We start from the raw sequence: 17,190 nt of genomic DNA on the forward strand, positions 1-17,190 counted from the left end.
TGCCTTGCAAGCCCGAGGACCGAGTTCGATCCCTGGTACAAAAAAAAAAAAAAATTCAAAAACATCTCATTTCTTTGATTTCAAACATCAGAATCCTAAAATTTTGAGAGCTGGCTGCCTAGAAAATACCTTGGTTATTTCTTTTGTCAAAGTACAAAAGGAAAAGCTGTTAAAGACAAGGGAAGGACAAAGAATGAAAATGATGAGGACAACATTTCCTGGAAGTCACGGCGTCTTAGTGATCACACCACCTGCACGTCAGGCAGGGGTGCTGGTGAAGAGGAAGGGGTTTCTTAGCAGAGGTGGAAGTGGATGGGACTTCGGACTTCATCAGGAGCTGGAAGAGGCTCTGTGTGCATTGAACCTCCACCAGGAAGCCCCACCCAGGGTGCTGCCTGCAGGTAGGTGGGCGTCTCCTCTCAGCCCTGCCCACCTTCATGGAGATCTCTGGAGTGTTAGCCCTGGGGGTCTCAGGCTGCCCTCATCACCATGGTAACCATAACCAGCCTGAAGGATCTCAATAAAACTGGTGTGCCCTGATGTCCCTTCTTCAGTGAGGAAATTATGGACAGGGTCTGCCAGTCTCCCAGGGAGGGTGCAGGAAGACAGATCTGCAAAGTACATGACATTGCAGGAAGGCTCCATGCTGTCTCCATCAAGAAATACATCATTCACACCAATGGGGCCAAAGCATGTGGCCTTCCTCCCACTCCACACTCAGGGTGACTGTCCACCTTCTGGGCCTGTGACTGGTCTTGCCCGGGTAGGCTGGCACCACTGTGCTGTTGTCTAGGCAGGATGGATGTTTGCAGAGAGAGAAGATCAGGAGTGAGTGACAGCCGTACAGTGGGTGGCAATTCTAGGAAGTAGGGGGCATACATAGTGTGCTGCTTCTCACACTGGCAATTTTGAGAGATGGTCCCTGACTGAAAGCCACATGTGTGGGTTTGTGACATGCACACAGAAAGGATGTGGGGAGCCTGCAGGTGCATAGTGGGCATCCACAGAGGGGCTGGCAGTGGATCAGTGGCAGAGTGCTTGCCTAGTGTGCTGAGGCCCAGTTCAGCACTGTGAGTGCAACGGAACCACAAGTGCAATCCCAGACGAGAAGTCAAGACGGTCCATAGAAAAGTCCCTGGTGTGGCCTAGAGAGCCATGGCCTAGTCTGTGAATGAAACGGATGAGTGTGCACTGATGCACAGCCAACCAGGGAGGGGATGGAGTGAGGCCACACACCACAGAAGATGAGATAGAGCAAAGGGATGACAGAGCATGTGAGAGGCTTACAGGACCACCACCACGGGGTCTCCTGGAGCAGAAAGCAGGGCCCCTGAGAGGTGGCCCTCATGACACCTGCAGACTGAGCTAGCATGACCCCTGCCACAGGCACAGGAGCATATGGGAAGAGGGACAGCCAGTTAGAAGATGCACCTCCGGGAAGAGGGAGGGATGTAGGAAGTGGAGTGGGGAACTGTGCTGGGCAGAGGGACCAAGGATCCTTGCCATGAAGGGAGTGGAGGGCACAGCCATCACCCACAAGAGCTGCTGAGCCCTGTCCCTTGGGTCCAGTGCCACAGAGGTCAAGGAGACCTTCACAAGTATATTTGAGAGGGAAGACAGGACAAGGGCCACATGTCAAGGTCCAGGGTAGACTGTGGGCATTGGCCTATCCTAGGAGACGACTAAACAGGGAGCTAAAGATGGAGAGGGGAGTTGAAGAAAAAATGGGGGACTCCTGGCTTGGATGTGCAAGCCCCAAGTTCAATCCCTCATGCCAACAGAAAAGAAAAAAGGAAAGAAAGAACAGAAGATGAAAGAAGAAAAGAAGTAGGGATTTTTGGTTATGTGATTCTTCGTTTTGCTTTACTCTTAAACACGTACCACAACAAAATGCTTTTCTGACTGATCACTCAGTAGGGGGCCAGAGAAGGAGGGGGCTTGTAACATCACAGTGGGGAGGGAAGGTTCAGATGGGATGGCATGTGGTGCAAGAGCACAGAGTCAGGCAAGATCTCCTGCATCACACGGACCCTGAGTCTGAAGAGCTTGAACACCAGGATTCCATAAGGTGATGGACCGTGGTACAGCTGCCATCTGGTGTCCCACCTCTCCTTGGAGACGTGACAACAAGTGACAGCAGAGAAATATGAGTGGAGTGGAACTGAGCAGCCCAAGATTGAGCAGAAAAAGGTGGAGGCTTTGCATGTGGTTTTGCATACAGGATGTGAGTGATAGAGGAGTGAGTGAGAGGAGAGCTGTGCAGTGTGGCCTTGGCATGGAGCATCTAAGAGGTGGAACAGGGAGAGGAAGAAGGGGAGAGCCCTTTGGTGTGGTCTTTGGTGGTGGAATTGAGCAGGGGGTGGGTGTGAGGGAGGAGGAGGCCCCGTGGGGTTGTCTTCACGTGCAGAAGGTCGGCTTGGTGCAGACCGATATGTAGATGACAGCCTGGGTTGTGAAATGATGGACATACAGGGTAAGTTCACACAAGGATGATGGGAATTCTTGCTGGGGTGGGGACTCTTGGTCAGGGGAAAGGTGATTCAGCTATTCAGCACTGATTTCCTTGTGCTGCTCCCTTCCAACTGACAGCGAAACAAGGACAAGCACTCCCTGGCTATCCATGGGCCAGAGCTGGGCGGACATCCTTCACTGTACACGTGGCCCTAGCTGGGCTTACAGGTACCCATGGGGCCTCTAGGAAGGAAAGAGTGTGTACATGTGCCCAGCAAGGGCAACAGTGGCAGCCTTGATTCAAGGCCTCATTGCTGATTTTGGTGATCAACAAGTGGGCATATGGGAGACTGAGGTGGCCTAGGGTGAAATGGCCATCCTAGAGTTGTGACGCTCCGACTCCTGTGTCCCCACTACTGCCACCTCTGCATTCCCAAGGGAACACAGACAGAGGCTGGGCCCAAGAAGGGTATGGGAAGGGGTGCTCAGTCAGGTGCCCTGGTGTCATAGTCAGGGCAGCATATAGTCCTGGAAGGGGCTTTTCCTGAAGGGGAGGCTGACGAGGTCTTGAGCAGTGCCACTGGCAGCCTTGAGGGAGCCCACAGCCTTCCTCACCCAGAGGCCTTGGGGTCAGGGCAGGGAAGACACTCAAACAGATTCCCCAAGTATCATAGAACCACAGTAACCCCTCTGCTGACCTGACACAAAGAGGAAAACAGGTTCAGACGCTCCACAATCCAGGAGGGTGGAACTGTAAGGTTACTTGGATAATATTTCCTTAATTTTAGAATTTTATTGTTAGTTTATTTTCAGTAGATATTTATATCTTTTTAAATTTTTCTCTTTATTAGTATGTATCCCTAAAATTTATTCTATAATATATACCATAAAAATACATAGATACCTTAGTTCCTAAATCATATATAGAGATATATTTACTCTTATATGTATACATTCATATCCACATATACAGATGCTATGACCAAAACAAATATATATATAAGAATCAAAATATAACTACAGCAAAGCAAAAAATAAAAAGAAGCCAATCTACTACCACATGAATATTGTAAGATTTTAAAAGTAATCTAAATATTTCATAGAACTGTTTATACTATATAAGCGTTAAATAGTATATTTAGGGATTCTATAAGGTTCTATAAAGTTCTATAAATTTAATATATTTGCTTTTCAAAATAAGTGCTTTAACTTGCTGAGACATCCCAAAGTCGCTCTGCGGAGTTGGCTCCCGCCGCCAGGGGGCAGCATCGCAGGGGTGAGGCAGAGGCGTGGTCCCAAGGGGCTGAACCCACGAAGGACTTTTTTTTTTTTTTTTTTTTTTTTTTGGTACAGGGGATTGAACTCGGGTCCTTGCGCTTGTGAGGCAAAGGGCTTCTTTAGGTCTGTGCAAGGACATGAAGACTCTGCCAGCTCATTTACGTCATTACCGGGTCAGAAAAGGGCACTAAGGTGTTATTTTTTTTTTCCTCATTGAGTTTATTGGTACATTTTAGGTATACAGTACAGTTACATTCATCATTGGGATCTTGTACCTTTACATGACAGGTCTTGGTTCTCATTTTTTCCCCTTGTCCCTGCCCTCCCTTCACCCCTCCTCTCCTCCCCGTTTACAAACATTTTATTTCCATTTTTTCATTTTCTCATATTGTTTTCTTTCCCTTATTACCTTTCCCCTACCCTTCCCACTTTCCCTACACCTTTAGCCCTTTTCTTCCTATTTCACATTGTCAATTATATCATTAGGATCTTATGTACTATTATAGTTTATTCACACCAGAGAAACTATTCCGTATTTACACATGTGTGACTTACTTATTTCACTTAGGAGTATATCCTCAATATGTATCCATCTTCCTATGAATGAATCTAATTTCTTATTCTTTATGGCTGAGTAATATTCCCTTTTATAGAAAAAACACATCTTCTTTATCCAGTTTCCAACTGATGGGCAGATGGGCTGTTTCCAAGTTTCAGCTATTACAGACTGTGCTGCTATGAACATAAGCGCGCATATATCCTTGTGATAGGATTCTTTTAATTCTTTTGGAAAGATACCCAGCAGAGGGATGGCTGGATCAAATGGAACCTCCAGTCCCAGCTCTTTGAGGTAACTCCATATTGATTTCCACAGTGGTTACACCAGTCTGCACTCCCACCAGCAATGCAGAAGGGTTCCTTTTTCCCCATAACCCCGCCAACATTTGTTATTGTGTGATTTCTTGATAGCATCCATTCTTTGTGGGGTGAGGTGGAATCTCAGTGTTGTTTTCATCTGCATCTAAGGTGTCCTTTTAAATCCAAGAGTCCAGCTTGTCTTTCAAAATAAGGCAGAAAAATGAGATTTTCTTGAAACATCAACCGTAATCCCAAGCATATTGCTGGGGGTACTTGGAGGGATCCCTTGGGGAGAAAGGAGCTTCTGGGATGCCCTGAGACAAGACTGACCATAGAGCAGAGGCAGCAGGGTGTAGGGAGTGCGGGGCAGCCAAACCGGCCTGCAGGTAGCCAGATCCTCTAAGAAGCTAACCTGCTCTTCTCTGGGTGAGCAGCATGGGTCTGGGGGTCCAGCTCACTCCAGTGTTTTTTCAGCGCCCCCCCCCACCAACTTGCACAGTATTAGTTACTCTGTGATTATTGTGGGGACACAGGACATCCCCCTTCATCCCCTAGTTCTAACCGCAAGTACAGGAGAGGAGGCAACAGAGCCTGAGGGGGGAGAGACACTCTGCAAACTGGGGAAGAGCTATGTAGCTCACTAGAGAACTACCCAACTGAAAGCCACTTAGCATGGGTACAATGTGTCCCATCCACCTTGGGATCACAGCATTTAAGCATGAAGGGACCACGAACCTGTTCCAATGCCCAAGACAGCAAGGAAAACAGTGTGATATAACCTGCTGGTTTGAGAAGTACAGTGTACAGTACATTTAAGAAACATACTTATCCATTATAGCTGCAATGATTGAAGGCTATTGCTTTAAAGAAGCTGGAAGTCTTACTCACACAGAAGAGCTTAATCCCAGTCATGCCAAACAAGCAAGGCATTTCTGTGGCTGCTTTCAGACATCAGCCATATGGTTACAGATCCTGTCATCAGGCAATGACTACACTCCTCTGATTTAATTTATGGAACTAAAAGCTAACAGATTTGAAGGACATGCATCACCTCAAATACCACACTGTCTGAGCAGTCAGCTCCTTGGACTAAACACTAAAGCTGGAAGATGAGACCTGATTCACATAAGCACACGGTTTTATTTTGCAAAGCCAAAACAATGCTTAAAAATACAGACTTTGTATCTTAAGGCATCATTCTGCATTTTGTAGAAACAATTATAGCTTACAAGAACCACATAAAGTTTCAAGTACCACATTTGTCGGAATTAAATGTGCGAGTACTTCTCTAATTCATGTCAGTACTTTTCCTAATTTGTATTTTTATAATTCAGTTGCTAGTTCCCACTGATATTCATGTATTTACATAACACTTTAAAAAAACTAGAGTTCTATGAGTAGATGAGAATTGTTCAATTGGATTCCATTGCTAGCCTCTGACTTTGGGTAAAACTACATTAGAATCCATGTTGGGGGCTGGTACATTTACAGCTACACGCTAGCTAATCAGAAGGAAGCTCACTGTAAATAGAATCATCAGCCTACCAGTCCTTCAAGCCCAGCCTAGAAACAGAAGAAAAGTTCTTTCTACAGTGTCTCAATAAAGTTTCCTTCTGCTTTTTAGTAAAAACAGTTATCTATTTATATTTTTTTAAATGTAGCACTTTAAATTGAATAATAAGCTCCAAATTCATTACGATGCATTGAGCAAACATCTACTAAGTCCCTTGGGTGTGCCGAAAAATGCCAAGGCTGGGAAGCACAGCTGCAACTTCAAGGAGCCCGGCCTCAGGAGCATTTAGAGGAGTTTGTTCACAGGGGAACAAGAGTCAGCCTGGCCACCTGTTACAGCCTGAGCTGCCCTAGTCATGGGGACAGTTGTCACTGACGTCCCCCACGTTGCTTTCCAACTGGAGAACACTAGAGCTTCTGTCTTCTGTCATCTGACAACCTGGTCCTTGTTGAGTGCATCAAAAGGAAATGAAGCCAGGCATGGTGGCACACGCCCATAATCCCACTCAGGAAGCTGAGGCAGGAGGATTGCTGTGAGTTCAAGACCAGCCTGGGCTACATAGTGAATTCCAGGTCAGTCTCAACTACATAGTGAGACCCTGTCTCAAAAAACAAACAAATAAACAAACAGATGAAAAATATTGCTGCTTACCATTAGCCAGCAACAAACACTTTGAGAACAAAATGTTTAAATGTTTGCCTAAAATGATTTACAGGAGGGCTTCTGGGTTTTCTTTTTTTTAACTATGTCATCATTTGTTGCTAGGAAATTCTGTGGTCTATAACTGCATCACAAATATTTCTTTAAAATTTACATACCTAAGCAATTCACTTTAATTTAGCATTTCCCACAACCTGTTTTGTGGAAAGACAACCCTGTGAGGCCTTAGACCACAAGTCTTTCTTCTCAGGCACAGTTAGGGAAAGCTGCTTGTAGAGCCCACCCACCTCCCACCACCACCCCATGAAGAGATTTTACAGCTGGGTCACAGGAAGTCCCTGATCTGTAAGAGAGATAGCTCCTAGTTTTATCTAATTTCCACATTTACCATGCATATTTGGCCATGGAGAAAGGTGTATGTGTGTGTGTGTCTTATTTTTCAATTAGCAAGTTTCACAAAGGTTAAGGTCATTTGACTTGCACGTCCTCATCACATAGTGAAAGATGACGCATTGTCATTGTCCATGATCTCGCTAGTCTGCCTGGAAACAAAGGCATCTGAGTTCACCCTCGCACAGGGGAAGCCTAGTGCCTTGTGCTTTCTTCTCACACACCAAATGTCCTTCATGATCTTCAGGAAGTAGTTTCTAAACCTCTGACCAATGAATGCATAGAGAATCGGATTGAGGCAGCAGTGGAGGAAGGCCAGGACTTCCGTGACATTTTCGGTGTATCTCATGAGCTTTTCATTGCTGCAGGTTCGGTTCATTCTGCCCAGGTTTGCAGCGGTCACAAGAAGGACTATGTTATGAGGAATCTGGCAAGCCAAGAAAACAAGGACCACTGCTATCACCACACGGATGGCTCTGTGCCTCTTAGAATTCTGAGCCTGCACTAAGGTCTTGACAATGAATGTGTAGCAGAATACCATAAACACCAGTGGGATAAAGAATCCAAACAGCAGTTGCAGTCCCAGCCCCAGCAGTTTCCACATGATAGGGTCTAATTTGGGGTCATACCTGGGCTCGCAGACATCTCTGCCTTGTGTATTGTATTTCTGGTTGAAGACAAATGTTGGGCTGGAGATGATCAGTGACACCACCCACACAGCAAGGCAGATTATTCTGCTGTGTGCCAGAGTTCTGGACCGGAACCAGAAAGATTTGGTTGCCTGTACAATGGCAATATACCGATCCATGCTGACACAGGCCAAGAGCAGCATACCACAGTTGAAGTTGATGGCGTAGATACCTTTCATCAGTTTGCACACGGCATTGCTGAAAGTCCACTCACCAGTGGCATGGGTCACTGCCCAGAATGGCAGAGTAAGGACAAAAAGTATATCTGCAATGGCCATGTTCAAGAGATAAACGTCCGTCATAGACTTGGACTTTTTATAAAAGGCAAAGGTGGTCACCACAAGACTATTACCCAGGAGGCCAAAGACACAGATAAAGGAGTACGCAATTGGCACGAACATCCTGGAGAACTGTCTGACCTCCTGCAAGGAGCACAGCAAGGCACCCTCCTCAGATGGGTAAGACATAGCACTACCCGGCTCGGAGTAATCGCTTAAATAATCACTATCGGTGGAATTCGCTGGTTCCTGGGAAGTAAACAAAAATGGAGTTAGCTGTAGTGCACTATTCAAGTAGCCAACATTAGCTGAAATTATACTTCCTGCAAGAAATAAAATAGTCTCACCTCGCCCATGGTGATACTCGCACTGGACTGAAGATGCAGGCCTGGCAGAGAAAGATGGTTCCGCTGTGCTGACTCCACAGCAGCAGTGCCAGGAAAGCAGGGATGAAGCTAGGAAGAAAGAAGCAAATACACTGTGGTTAGGACAGCTGGACAGGTGAGCTACAGGACTCTATCCCGATGGAGCACATTGCACGGTCCACCCTGATACATAACAGTCCCCACGTAGGACAGGCTCCAACAGGCTCTTCCACAAAGGACCAGACCACAAATACTGTAGGTTGTACAGGCCTATGGTGTCTGTCACAACAGCTTCGATCTGCTGTGGTAGCTGGAAGCACATATACACAATGTATGAATGAATGGGCCTGACCATATGTGGTTGGCCGCAGGCGAATGTCTCACCAATCCCTAACCTATGGCTTAAAAGAAGGGTCATATCAGAAAAACCACAGGTTTTTTGACCTATGAAAAAAATCTCATGCAAAACTCAATTTAATTACATACAAAGAGGCTCTACTGAACAAAATCTAGAGAACTATGAATGTGTACAGGAATTAAGATTTATAATCCTGGACATAGCTCAGTGATCTTTCACCTTGGTGCCACGGAGGTCTCAGGTGAGTTGCTTAAGATTGGAGTGTGAGGTTTTGGTCAAGAGGCACTAAGTCCTTTGGCCTGGCACGGAGTGGACAGGTGTTGGATGTTTCCTAACAGGCCCAACTGTTCTGGTCAACAAGTGCTGATCTGCTGGGGAATGTTCATTGCCACTGTCAGAGACCCAGATTCAGGAAAAGAGGCTGAGGCTGATTGTTAGGAAAGCTCAGGGGAGGAAGAGGTGCTTCTCTGGGTCCCTGAAGCATAGACACCTGTGAGCAAATGATCTCCCAATGATGACACCTAACACAGCCCAGGAAAAACAACCGAGGTCATGAACAAGGAGTGTTTGTGAGGTAAGAGAGGCATCAGGTTGGAGGAACCAACCTAGTCTTTCCGGAGTATGTAACGTGGTGAGGATGCCAATGGGATAGCCATGTAAGGGGCAGGGCTGCACCATGAAGAGGACCTGGATGTGAAGGAGGTTGTAATCTACCATTCCCTTTATTTTTATTAGTACATCTTTGCAGGATATAATGATTGCATTCATTGTGGGGAGTTGTTACATGTACATAACACATATTAATTCCTTTTTAATCCTCTTTTCCTCCTCTTTCTCTTCCCTCTCCCTCCATCTCTTAGTCCCTTTCCCAGGAAAAGAAGGAAGGAAAGAAGGAAGGGAGGGAGGGAAGGAGGGAGAAGGAAAAGAAAAGAGAATCATTCTCAACAAAGTCAAACAAGATGAAAGATCTCTTTGCTACTCTGACTCCGTCTTCCGCTTTTGCTGTTTATCATCCTGCTTGGCCTCCATCCAGTTGGCTCTATCACCTTTAACTCTTGACCACTGTGTTAGGTTGCTGTCTGACCACTCACTAGATCTCTCTCTCTCTCTCTCTCTCTCTCTCTCTCTCTCTCTCTCTCTCTTTCTGTGGGCACCTGATGAGATTAGAGGGAGTAAGAACAGAAGCAGCCTTAAACACAGGTGGGGAGCTGCAATACCACCACATTGTGCCCCACCACAGGGAGGAAGTCAGCCCAGCATAGGCTCAACCTGAGTGACATTCTGTACACATTTCTTGTAGGTGCTTTTTCTCATCTTTGGTTTACCTATCCCATTTCTTTCTGAATATCCACAGTCACATCTTGGAGACTGAGTCTTTTCTGCCTTTTAGCCACTGCTTTGGACTTGACCGGAGGGAGGTGTGGAGTCACCTCATCAATTTGCAGGTGACTGCAGGTGGCAGTTCTGAGTGCTTTAGATCATGCAGAAGCAGAGCACAGAGGAGACATTCTCATTGGTGAGACTGTCAGATGAAACATGGCATTGAAGTACAACTGCGATCACACAGCATCCAGGCACTGTGGACCAGTGGAGCCCCCACTGTACCCACTGCATCACACCAGTCGAGGTGCAATGCTAGCTCTCAGGTCTCAGGCAATAGGCACCTCAGGCCTGAGGAACAAGTGACGTGAGAGATTTTGATCTTGTTAGTCCCCTCACACTGCAGAGTGGGCTGGGGGACCCCAAAAAGAATGTGGCCTCACTGAGATGAGGAGAGGAAAGAGACGCAGGCAAGAAGTTAGAACAGCAGAACCCTTTCCACAAGAGGAAGCGAGTCCAGGCTGGAGGAAGAACTGCCAGAAAGAAGTGGGCAGAGCTCCCAGTTCCCCAGGCTATGGCAGCTCTCCCCCTGCAGCATAGTTATCAGTCCTTCCAACTTACAGGGTGTGGAACAGCACCCTCACAAGGAGCACCTCAGGAGTGTGGGCTGGCAGTTCTACCCCGAATGCGCTCGGAGAAAAGCAGAAGCTTTTAAGAAAATCTCAAAGGATTCATCTGATTCCAGGAATATAACTGTGTTCCCCAACAAGCCCCAAATTATTTAAAGAAATAAATTTATATAAGTGACATTTATATAAATTGAAAATTCACAATATCAGGCAACCAGGTGAGTGTGGTGGTATGTGTCTATAATCCCAGCATTTAGGAGGCTGAAACAGTGTTTTCCCAAGTCTGAGGCCAGCCTGAACTATATAGAGTGAACCATGTAGTATATCTTAAAACATAAATAAATAAATAAATAAATAAAGCAGCCAAACAGAAATTTTTGAACATTTATAGATGCAGGAAACTGTGATCCATATCTACATGAAAAAATGAGAAATGACAGAGATAATAAAATTAACAGAAAAAGATATTTGAACAGCTACTATAAGTATACTTCACATATTTAAAAATCTTGAGAAGAGCATAGACATGGTGAGAGAAGAAATGAAAGATATAAAAAGACCTGAGTAAAGCTTCTATAGAAAAAATGTATAATATATAAAATAAAAAAGGCACTGATTGGGATTAAAATCTGATTAGACACTGTCATATGCATAAATTGACTGGAATTCTATTCTCTAGCAACAACATTTGGAAATTTAGGCTAAAATACATATAAGTGATGAAGATGATAGATAAGCATCAAAAATGTGAAATGAATACTTCTGGATATATCCAAGGAAATTTAAATAAGATTTACGTGCTGAAAACTATAAAAAAAATCATTTTGAGAAATTGAGACTTAAATTTAGGGAGAGAGATACAACGTTGAGGGTTAAATTATTTGATACTCAGATATTAATTCTTCCCAAATTGACCTATAGATACACAATGAAGAAAATCAAGTTTATTGCAGAGTTTTGGTATATAGAAGTTGACAAATGAATTCTAAAACATGTATAGAAATTCAAGGGATTTCAGATAGCTAAAGAAATTTTGAGAAAATGCCAGTTGGAGGCCTCACACAGCCTGACTTCTGGCAGTGGAAGAGAAGTTCCACGGCTCAGTGACGTTGGCTGGGGAAGCGGAGGGCGGACACAGGCACCTGCGGAGGGAGCGCAGGCACAGACCCACTCGCTAAGGTGAACTGCCTAACTACAGCTCAAAGTGAGTCAGGAGAGAAGGAAAGCTCTTTCCAAAAAGTGGTGCTGGAACAAGAGGATTTTCATTCACAAAAGGTTGATCTTTGCCCTGTGCCTCAGGGCAGAGTTTTATTTTATTTTATTTTTCCTCATTGCGTTTATTGGTAAATTTTAGGTATGCCATACAGTTACATTCTTCATTGGGATCTTGTACCTTTACATGACAGGTCTTGGTCCTCATTTTTTCCCGGTACCCCTGCTCTCCCTTTATACCCTTCACCCTTCCCTACTTACAAAAACTTTGTTTCCATTTTTCCCTTTTCTCTTATTTTTTCTTTTCCCTTATTTCCTTTCCCCTACCCTTCCCACTTAGGGCAGAATTTTAATATTTAGAAATTAACTCAAATAGATTATAGCTCTAAATGCAAAAGTCAAACATAAAATATCTAGAAGAAAACATAAGAGAAAATCTTTGTAACACAGGAATGAAGAGTTCTCATATCAATTGTACAAAAAATTGTTAAAATATGATACATTATGTTTAATCAGAATTTAAAATTTCTGCTCTTTGAAAGACTGTAGGGAACAGGGAAAAGGGATGTTACTAGAACCTCTGCGGTAAGTCCTAGTCTCCTGTGAGCCATGGCAGCACAAGGTGAATTAATTTATTAGAAAAGATAGAAAAAAATGAGACTTAGAGAAGAAGCTGAGCTTTGCGCCTGATCTACGCTGCTCTGGGCAGCAAAGAGGAAAGCCCCCAGCTTGCCCACCTTTATGCAGTACATCGGGAGAAGCAAATGTAACAGAGAACTCAGGACAGAGCTCCGTACATTGGCTGAAACATATGCAACATTTGCCGTAAAGGGTAGCATCAGCAAAAACCCTAGAACAATGAGGAGCTATGCAGATGAAGATTTTGTTCCTCCCAGGATGTTTTCAGCTGGTGTAATCTTGCCCTGGAACATCACAGCATTATTGAGGCTTTAGCTATGACTGGAGGTGAAAATGGAGTTATGTCTCCACATGCCATTGCCGGCCTGTAGGCAGGAAAACTAGGCCCTAATCATGATTTAATTGCGAAATGACTTTCCCTAAGATTATGTTGAATTGCTCCCAACAAAAGACACTTGAGAAAATAGGAAAAGGACAAACCATAGAATGGGAAAATAATTGTAAACTCACATAGATGCTAGTAGGCTACTTTCGAATGTGCAAAGAATTCTTAATATCTAAAAAATAAACACCTCTATTAAGAAACAAAGAAAAAAATCTAAACAGAAGTTCATTGAAGAAAATATATAGATAGGGAAAGTCGGAAGGGTAGGGGAAAGATAATAAGGGAAAAGGAAAAAATATGAGAAAATGAAAAAAATGGAAATAAAGTGTTTGTAAGTGGGGAGGGGAGGAGGGGGCGAAGGGAGGGCAGGGACAAGGGGAAAAAATGAGAACCAAGACCTGTCATGTAAAGGTACAAGATCCCAATAATGAATGTAACTGTACTGTATACCTAAAATGTACCAATAAACTCAATGAGGAAAAAATATATACATAGATAAAAATGCACACAAAAAGATGTTTGACATCATTAAGCATTAGAGAAATGCAAATTAAAATGGATATAGGATACCATTTCACACCCAAGAGCTGCTAAAATTAGAAAGGTAGACAAGAAATGCAAATCACGATGTAAAGCAAGATTAGCTCTCCTGTTCTAGTGGTGGGAATGAGGAAACACACCACCACTTTGACAGAAGTGTAGGTTCCTTATAAAGTGAGACACGTACCTACCACATCAACCACGAACTGGCTCCTAAATATTTACCCAAAAGAAATGGAAAAAAAAAAAACCACCACAACAACAAAACTATCCTTGAACATCCTCAGCACTCATTCTGCTATTCCAATCAGGAATAAGAATGGATTAAAGACAATCGAGGCACTGCCTTCCGGACAGGACAAGACAGAAGCAACACTTCTCCCATCTCTACCAGCAATGCCCTCCTAGCCTGGGCCCCTTCCAGCTGCCTCACCAACAACTACCAGCTACAGAGCCTTCCCTGATGCTGACCTCTACCAAGAGCAAACTGCTCTCTCACATCTCTCATTATCTTTCTGTGTCACACAGTGTTGTAAGGATGGGCTTACCTGGCATCTTCTTGACCCTGAAGCTCACATTTCTTTCTTTTTTATTTTGTTACCAGGGATCAAACTCAGGACCTCGCACTTGCCAGGCAGGCAAGGGGCCGCTTCACTACATCTGCAGTCCCAAGGCTCACATTTGTTCCCAGCCCTGGGTCTGTCCTCACAAGACATTTTGTAAACATGTGCTGAACACAGTAAAATATGATTTCAGAAAATATTATATATTGTAATGTACATTAAAAATTTGTAACTTCCATCTCTTTGGATAATATTGTAAACCCGCTGAGTATAACCATGTAGAATTCTGGGTAATGATGAATTGAATGCTGTTGAGGTTCAAAAATCAGTGTTCTTGATAACAAATTGTTTTTGAGTTTAAAAGTGTGCCAGGCTCTAACAGGAGCTGGAAATGATTCAGCCAGAAATGATTCAAACCACCGTGTTCACCACAAAAAAAGTGTGCATTATTGGAAGGAAACTGTATTGGTGACGATTGACATCTGTATCACCACAATACATAGAATACTGGACACATTGCTCCACTGCCTCAATCTTGAGCAGATTTATCAACTCTTCAGAGAAACAAGCTGTGAATTTTCTGTTAAAAGAATTTCAATGCGGGTGATAAAAGTATTGAGAAATTTTTAAGGAGATATTTCTGTACTTCTTTAATGGACTGAGAGCAAAATACACTGGCATCCACTGGTGGTAGATGAGAGATGCACGGAAGGCTGTTATGTCTTTGGTCCATTTCTTGGGGAAGCAATGATTTAATAGTGGTCAGGCCATCCAATCAAGTTTTCTCATCCCATCTTGCTTTGAGACTTTTCACTGTCTTTCTCTCACGTGCTCCTTCTCACCACCAGCTCTTATTTTAATGTCATTAAGTCAGATATAAAATACAGATGCCCAACCAATTCTTAAAATGTAATTTGGCTTTGCAATTTAAAGCCTTCTCATGTAACACACAGCTGCCTTGAATTAAGTGTCATCATTGCTGGCTCGATGGTTCACTGTCACCCTCGCCTGATGCTCCACCTCTTACTGGACTTCTAACCTTTCCAGGCTACCAGGGTCTCATGAGGACACAATATGCACTGCATCAAATATGACACTCATAATCTAAAATAGCCTTAAATATTTTATTTATTACATATTCAAGAGAAATTAGAATTTCTCCAATCTTTGCTTCTCTCTACTCTGTGAAAAACGTTTCAAGAACATTCATAGAAATTGATGATGTGAAAGAGGAAGAAAAAGTAAGCCTAAAGGAGAAGGGGAAGTGGAAACGGTAGGGAAAAGGAAATAAGGGAAAAGAAAAAAAAGGAAACAAAGTCTTTGTAAATAGGGAAGGGTGGAGGGGGTGAAGGGAGTGCAGGGGAATAGGGAAAAAATAAGAACCAAGATACATCATGTAAAGGTACAAGATCCCAATGATGAATGTAACTGTATCATTTACCTGAAATGTACCAATAAACTTAATGGGGAAAAAAAGAACATTCATAGAATTTTGAAGTCAGGTTTCCCAATTCCATGAGTAATGCCTGTGGACTCCAACAGGACAGAGATGAGGAAGAAATGTCACAACTAGCTCGCAGAAACAAAGATGAACACCTCTGACCAAGGGGCAACAGTTGGTATCCATCCCAGAAGGTTGCTGAGATTCATTGTGAAAGAATCACAGGAGCCTGGCAGGGGAGCCATGAGCCCTGAAATCAGCATGGGTTTTCTGATGGTCCATAGTCAGACTGTTACCCAAGCCATGGTTGTCATGATTATCAGACTGCAGATAAGGAAGTGTGGTAGACATTGCAAATCTGTGATTCAACCTGAAAATTATGAGCAACAGTGATAATAAACTATAATCTGGGTGCTAGCACAATGAGACGGTTTGCCAATTGTACATGGGATGGTTTGCTACTTGTACAAAGGACAATTTGCTAGTCGTACAATGAGATGGTTTGCTAGTTGTACAGGGGATGGTTTGCTCATTTGGATGACAGCACACATGGTACCCATTCAGGGGCAGACTGTGACAGAACCTTCTGACATCATGCTGATCTTAGTCCCCCAGCATGCTGCTCATTGTTTCTATAAGTGATGGAGACAAAAAGAGGGAGCCAAGTTCACCAAGTCTAAAGATGTTGAGAAGCCATAAACACAGTGTAGTGGGTGACAGAATGAATGGGCAAAAAGTCAGCTCAGAATCAAACACCCAGTCAGATCTAAAGTAGTAAAATTTAGTAGAGAAAATAAAAGATCATGCACCTAGATTTAAACAGACAACGGCATAGATACAAATTTGCAAAGCAGCAAGAACAGAAATTTTAAGTATTTGTATAGTAAGTTCACTGAGCTTGGTGAGCCAGTCCCATCCAACTATACAACTGTCTAGCTTCACTTTCATCCAGGTAATTCTCCACACCTTCACCTATGACTTTCAGATTTAAGAAGAGATGCTCAGTGCTGACACAACTGACCCAGGACAGTGCCCAGGGTCACCAAAATCACAGCCCTGATTTTCTTGCCCTAGTTACTGGCACCTATGAATGCATTACAGCAAAAGGGGCTTTTATCCTGGGTACCCAGGTGTCCTGGTACAATCACAAGAGTCCTTAGAAGTGGAACACCCATCACCATGGAAATGGAAGAAGGAGGAATCCCAAAGCCTGAGTAGGATTCGTTCTCCTGCTGCAGAAGCCAATAGCAGAAGAGGAGCCACAGCCGAGTGATGGGAACGGGCCTCAGCCAACAGCTGACATGAAAATGGGAATCTCAGTCCTACAGCTGCAAGAACTGGGTCCTGATGTTCACACGCCCTGTCCACAGCACTTCCTATCAATCTGTAGGCACACACATTTTTAGTAAAGCTGGGCCTGACATTCTGGGCCCTCCAGGAAGGCACACTTCCTGTACTTACTATGTCTTTGGGGTTATTAGTAATGTCAGATGTTGGGTAAGATTATAGATCCTACAGATATGTTTTGACACATCAATGCTCTGTGTGAGCACTATCTCTGTGATTACGTCTGGGAACTGATACGTCATGGGAAACTCAAATGACTAGATGGTTAGACAAG

The 17,190-nt window shown here is 43.8% G+C and overlaps 1 protein-coding gene across 1 annotated transcript in view; it reads right to left on the reverse strand.

The window, feature by feature from the left end:
• Window positions 1-6,757: 6,757 nt before the first annotated feature.
• The window catches only part of Ccr6 (C-C motif chemokine receptor 6), a 60,865-nt gene continuing 50,432 nt past the window's right edge, over window positions 6,758-17,190 (reverse strand). The window contains exons 4-5 of the mRNA XM_033763324.1: window positions 8,465-8,572; window positions 6,758-8,366 (exon numbers count right to left, since the gene is read on the reverse strand). Of these exons, the coding sequence (XP_033619215.1) occupies window positions 7,251-8,366; window positions 8,465-8,473 (1,125 nt within the window). The 5' untranslated portion in view covers window positions 8,474-8,572 and the 3' untranslated portion in view covers window positions 6,758-7,250. The remainder of the gene's footprint in view (window positions 8,367-8,464; window positions 8,573-17,190) is intronic.

This window comes from Fukomys damarensis, unplaced genomic scaffold (assembly GCF_012274545.1).
Source record: "Fukomys damarensis isolate Sample0158 unplaced genomic scaffold, DMR_v1.0_HiC HiC_scaffold_14, whole genome shotgun sequence".
Lineage (NCBI taxonomy): Eukaryota > Metazoa > Chordata > Mammalia > Rodentia > Bathyergidae > Fukomys > Fukomys damarensis.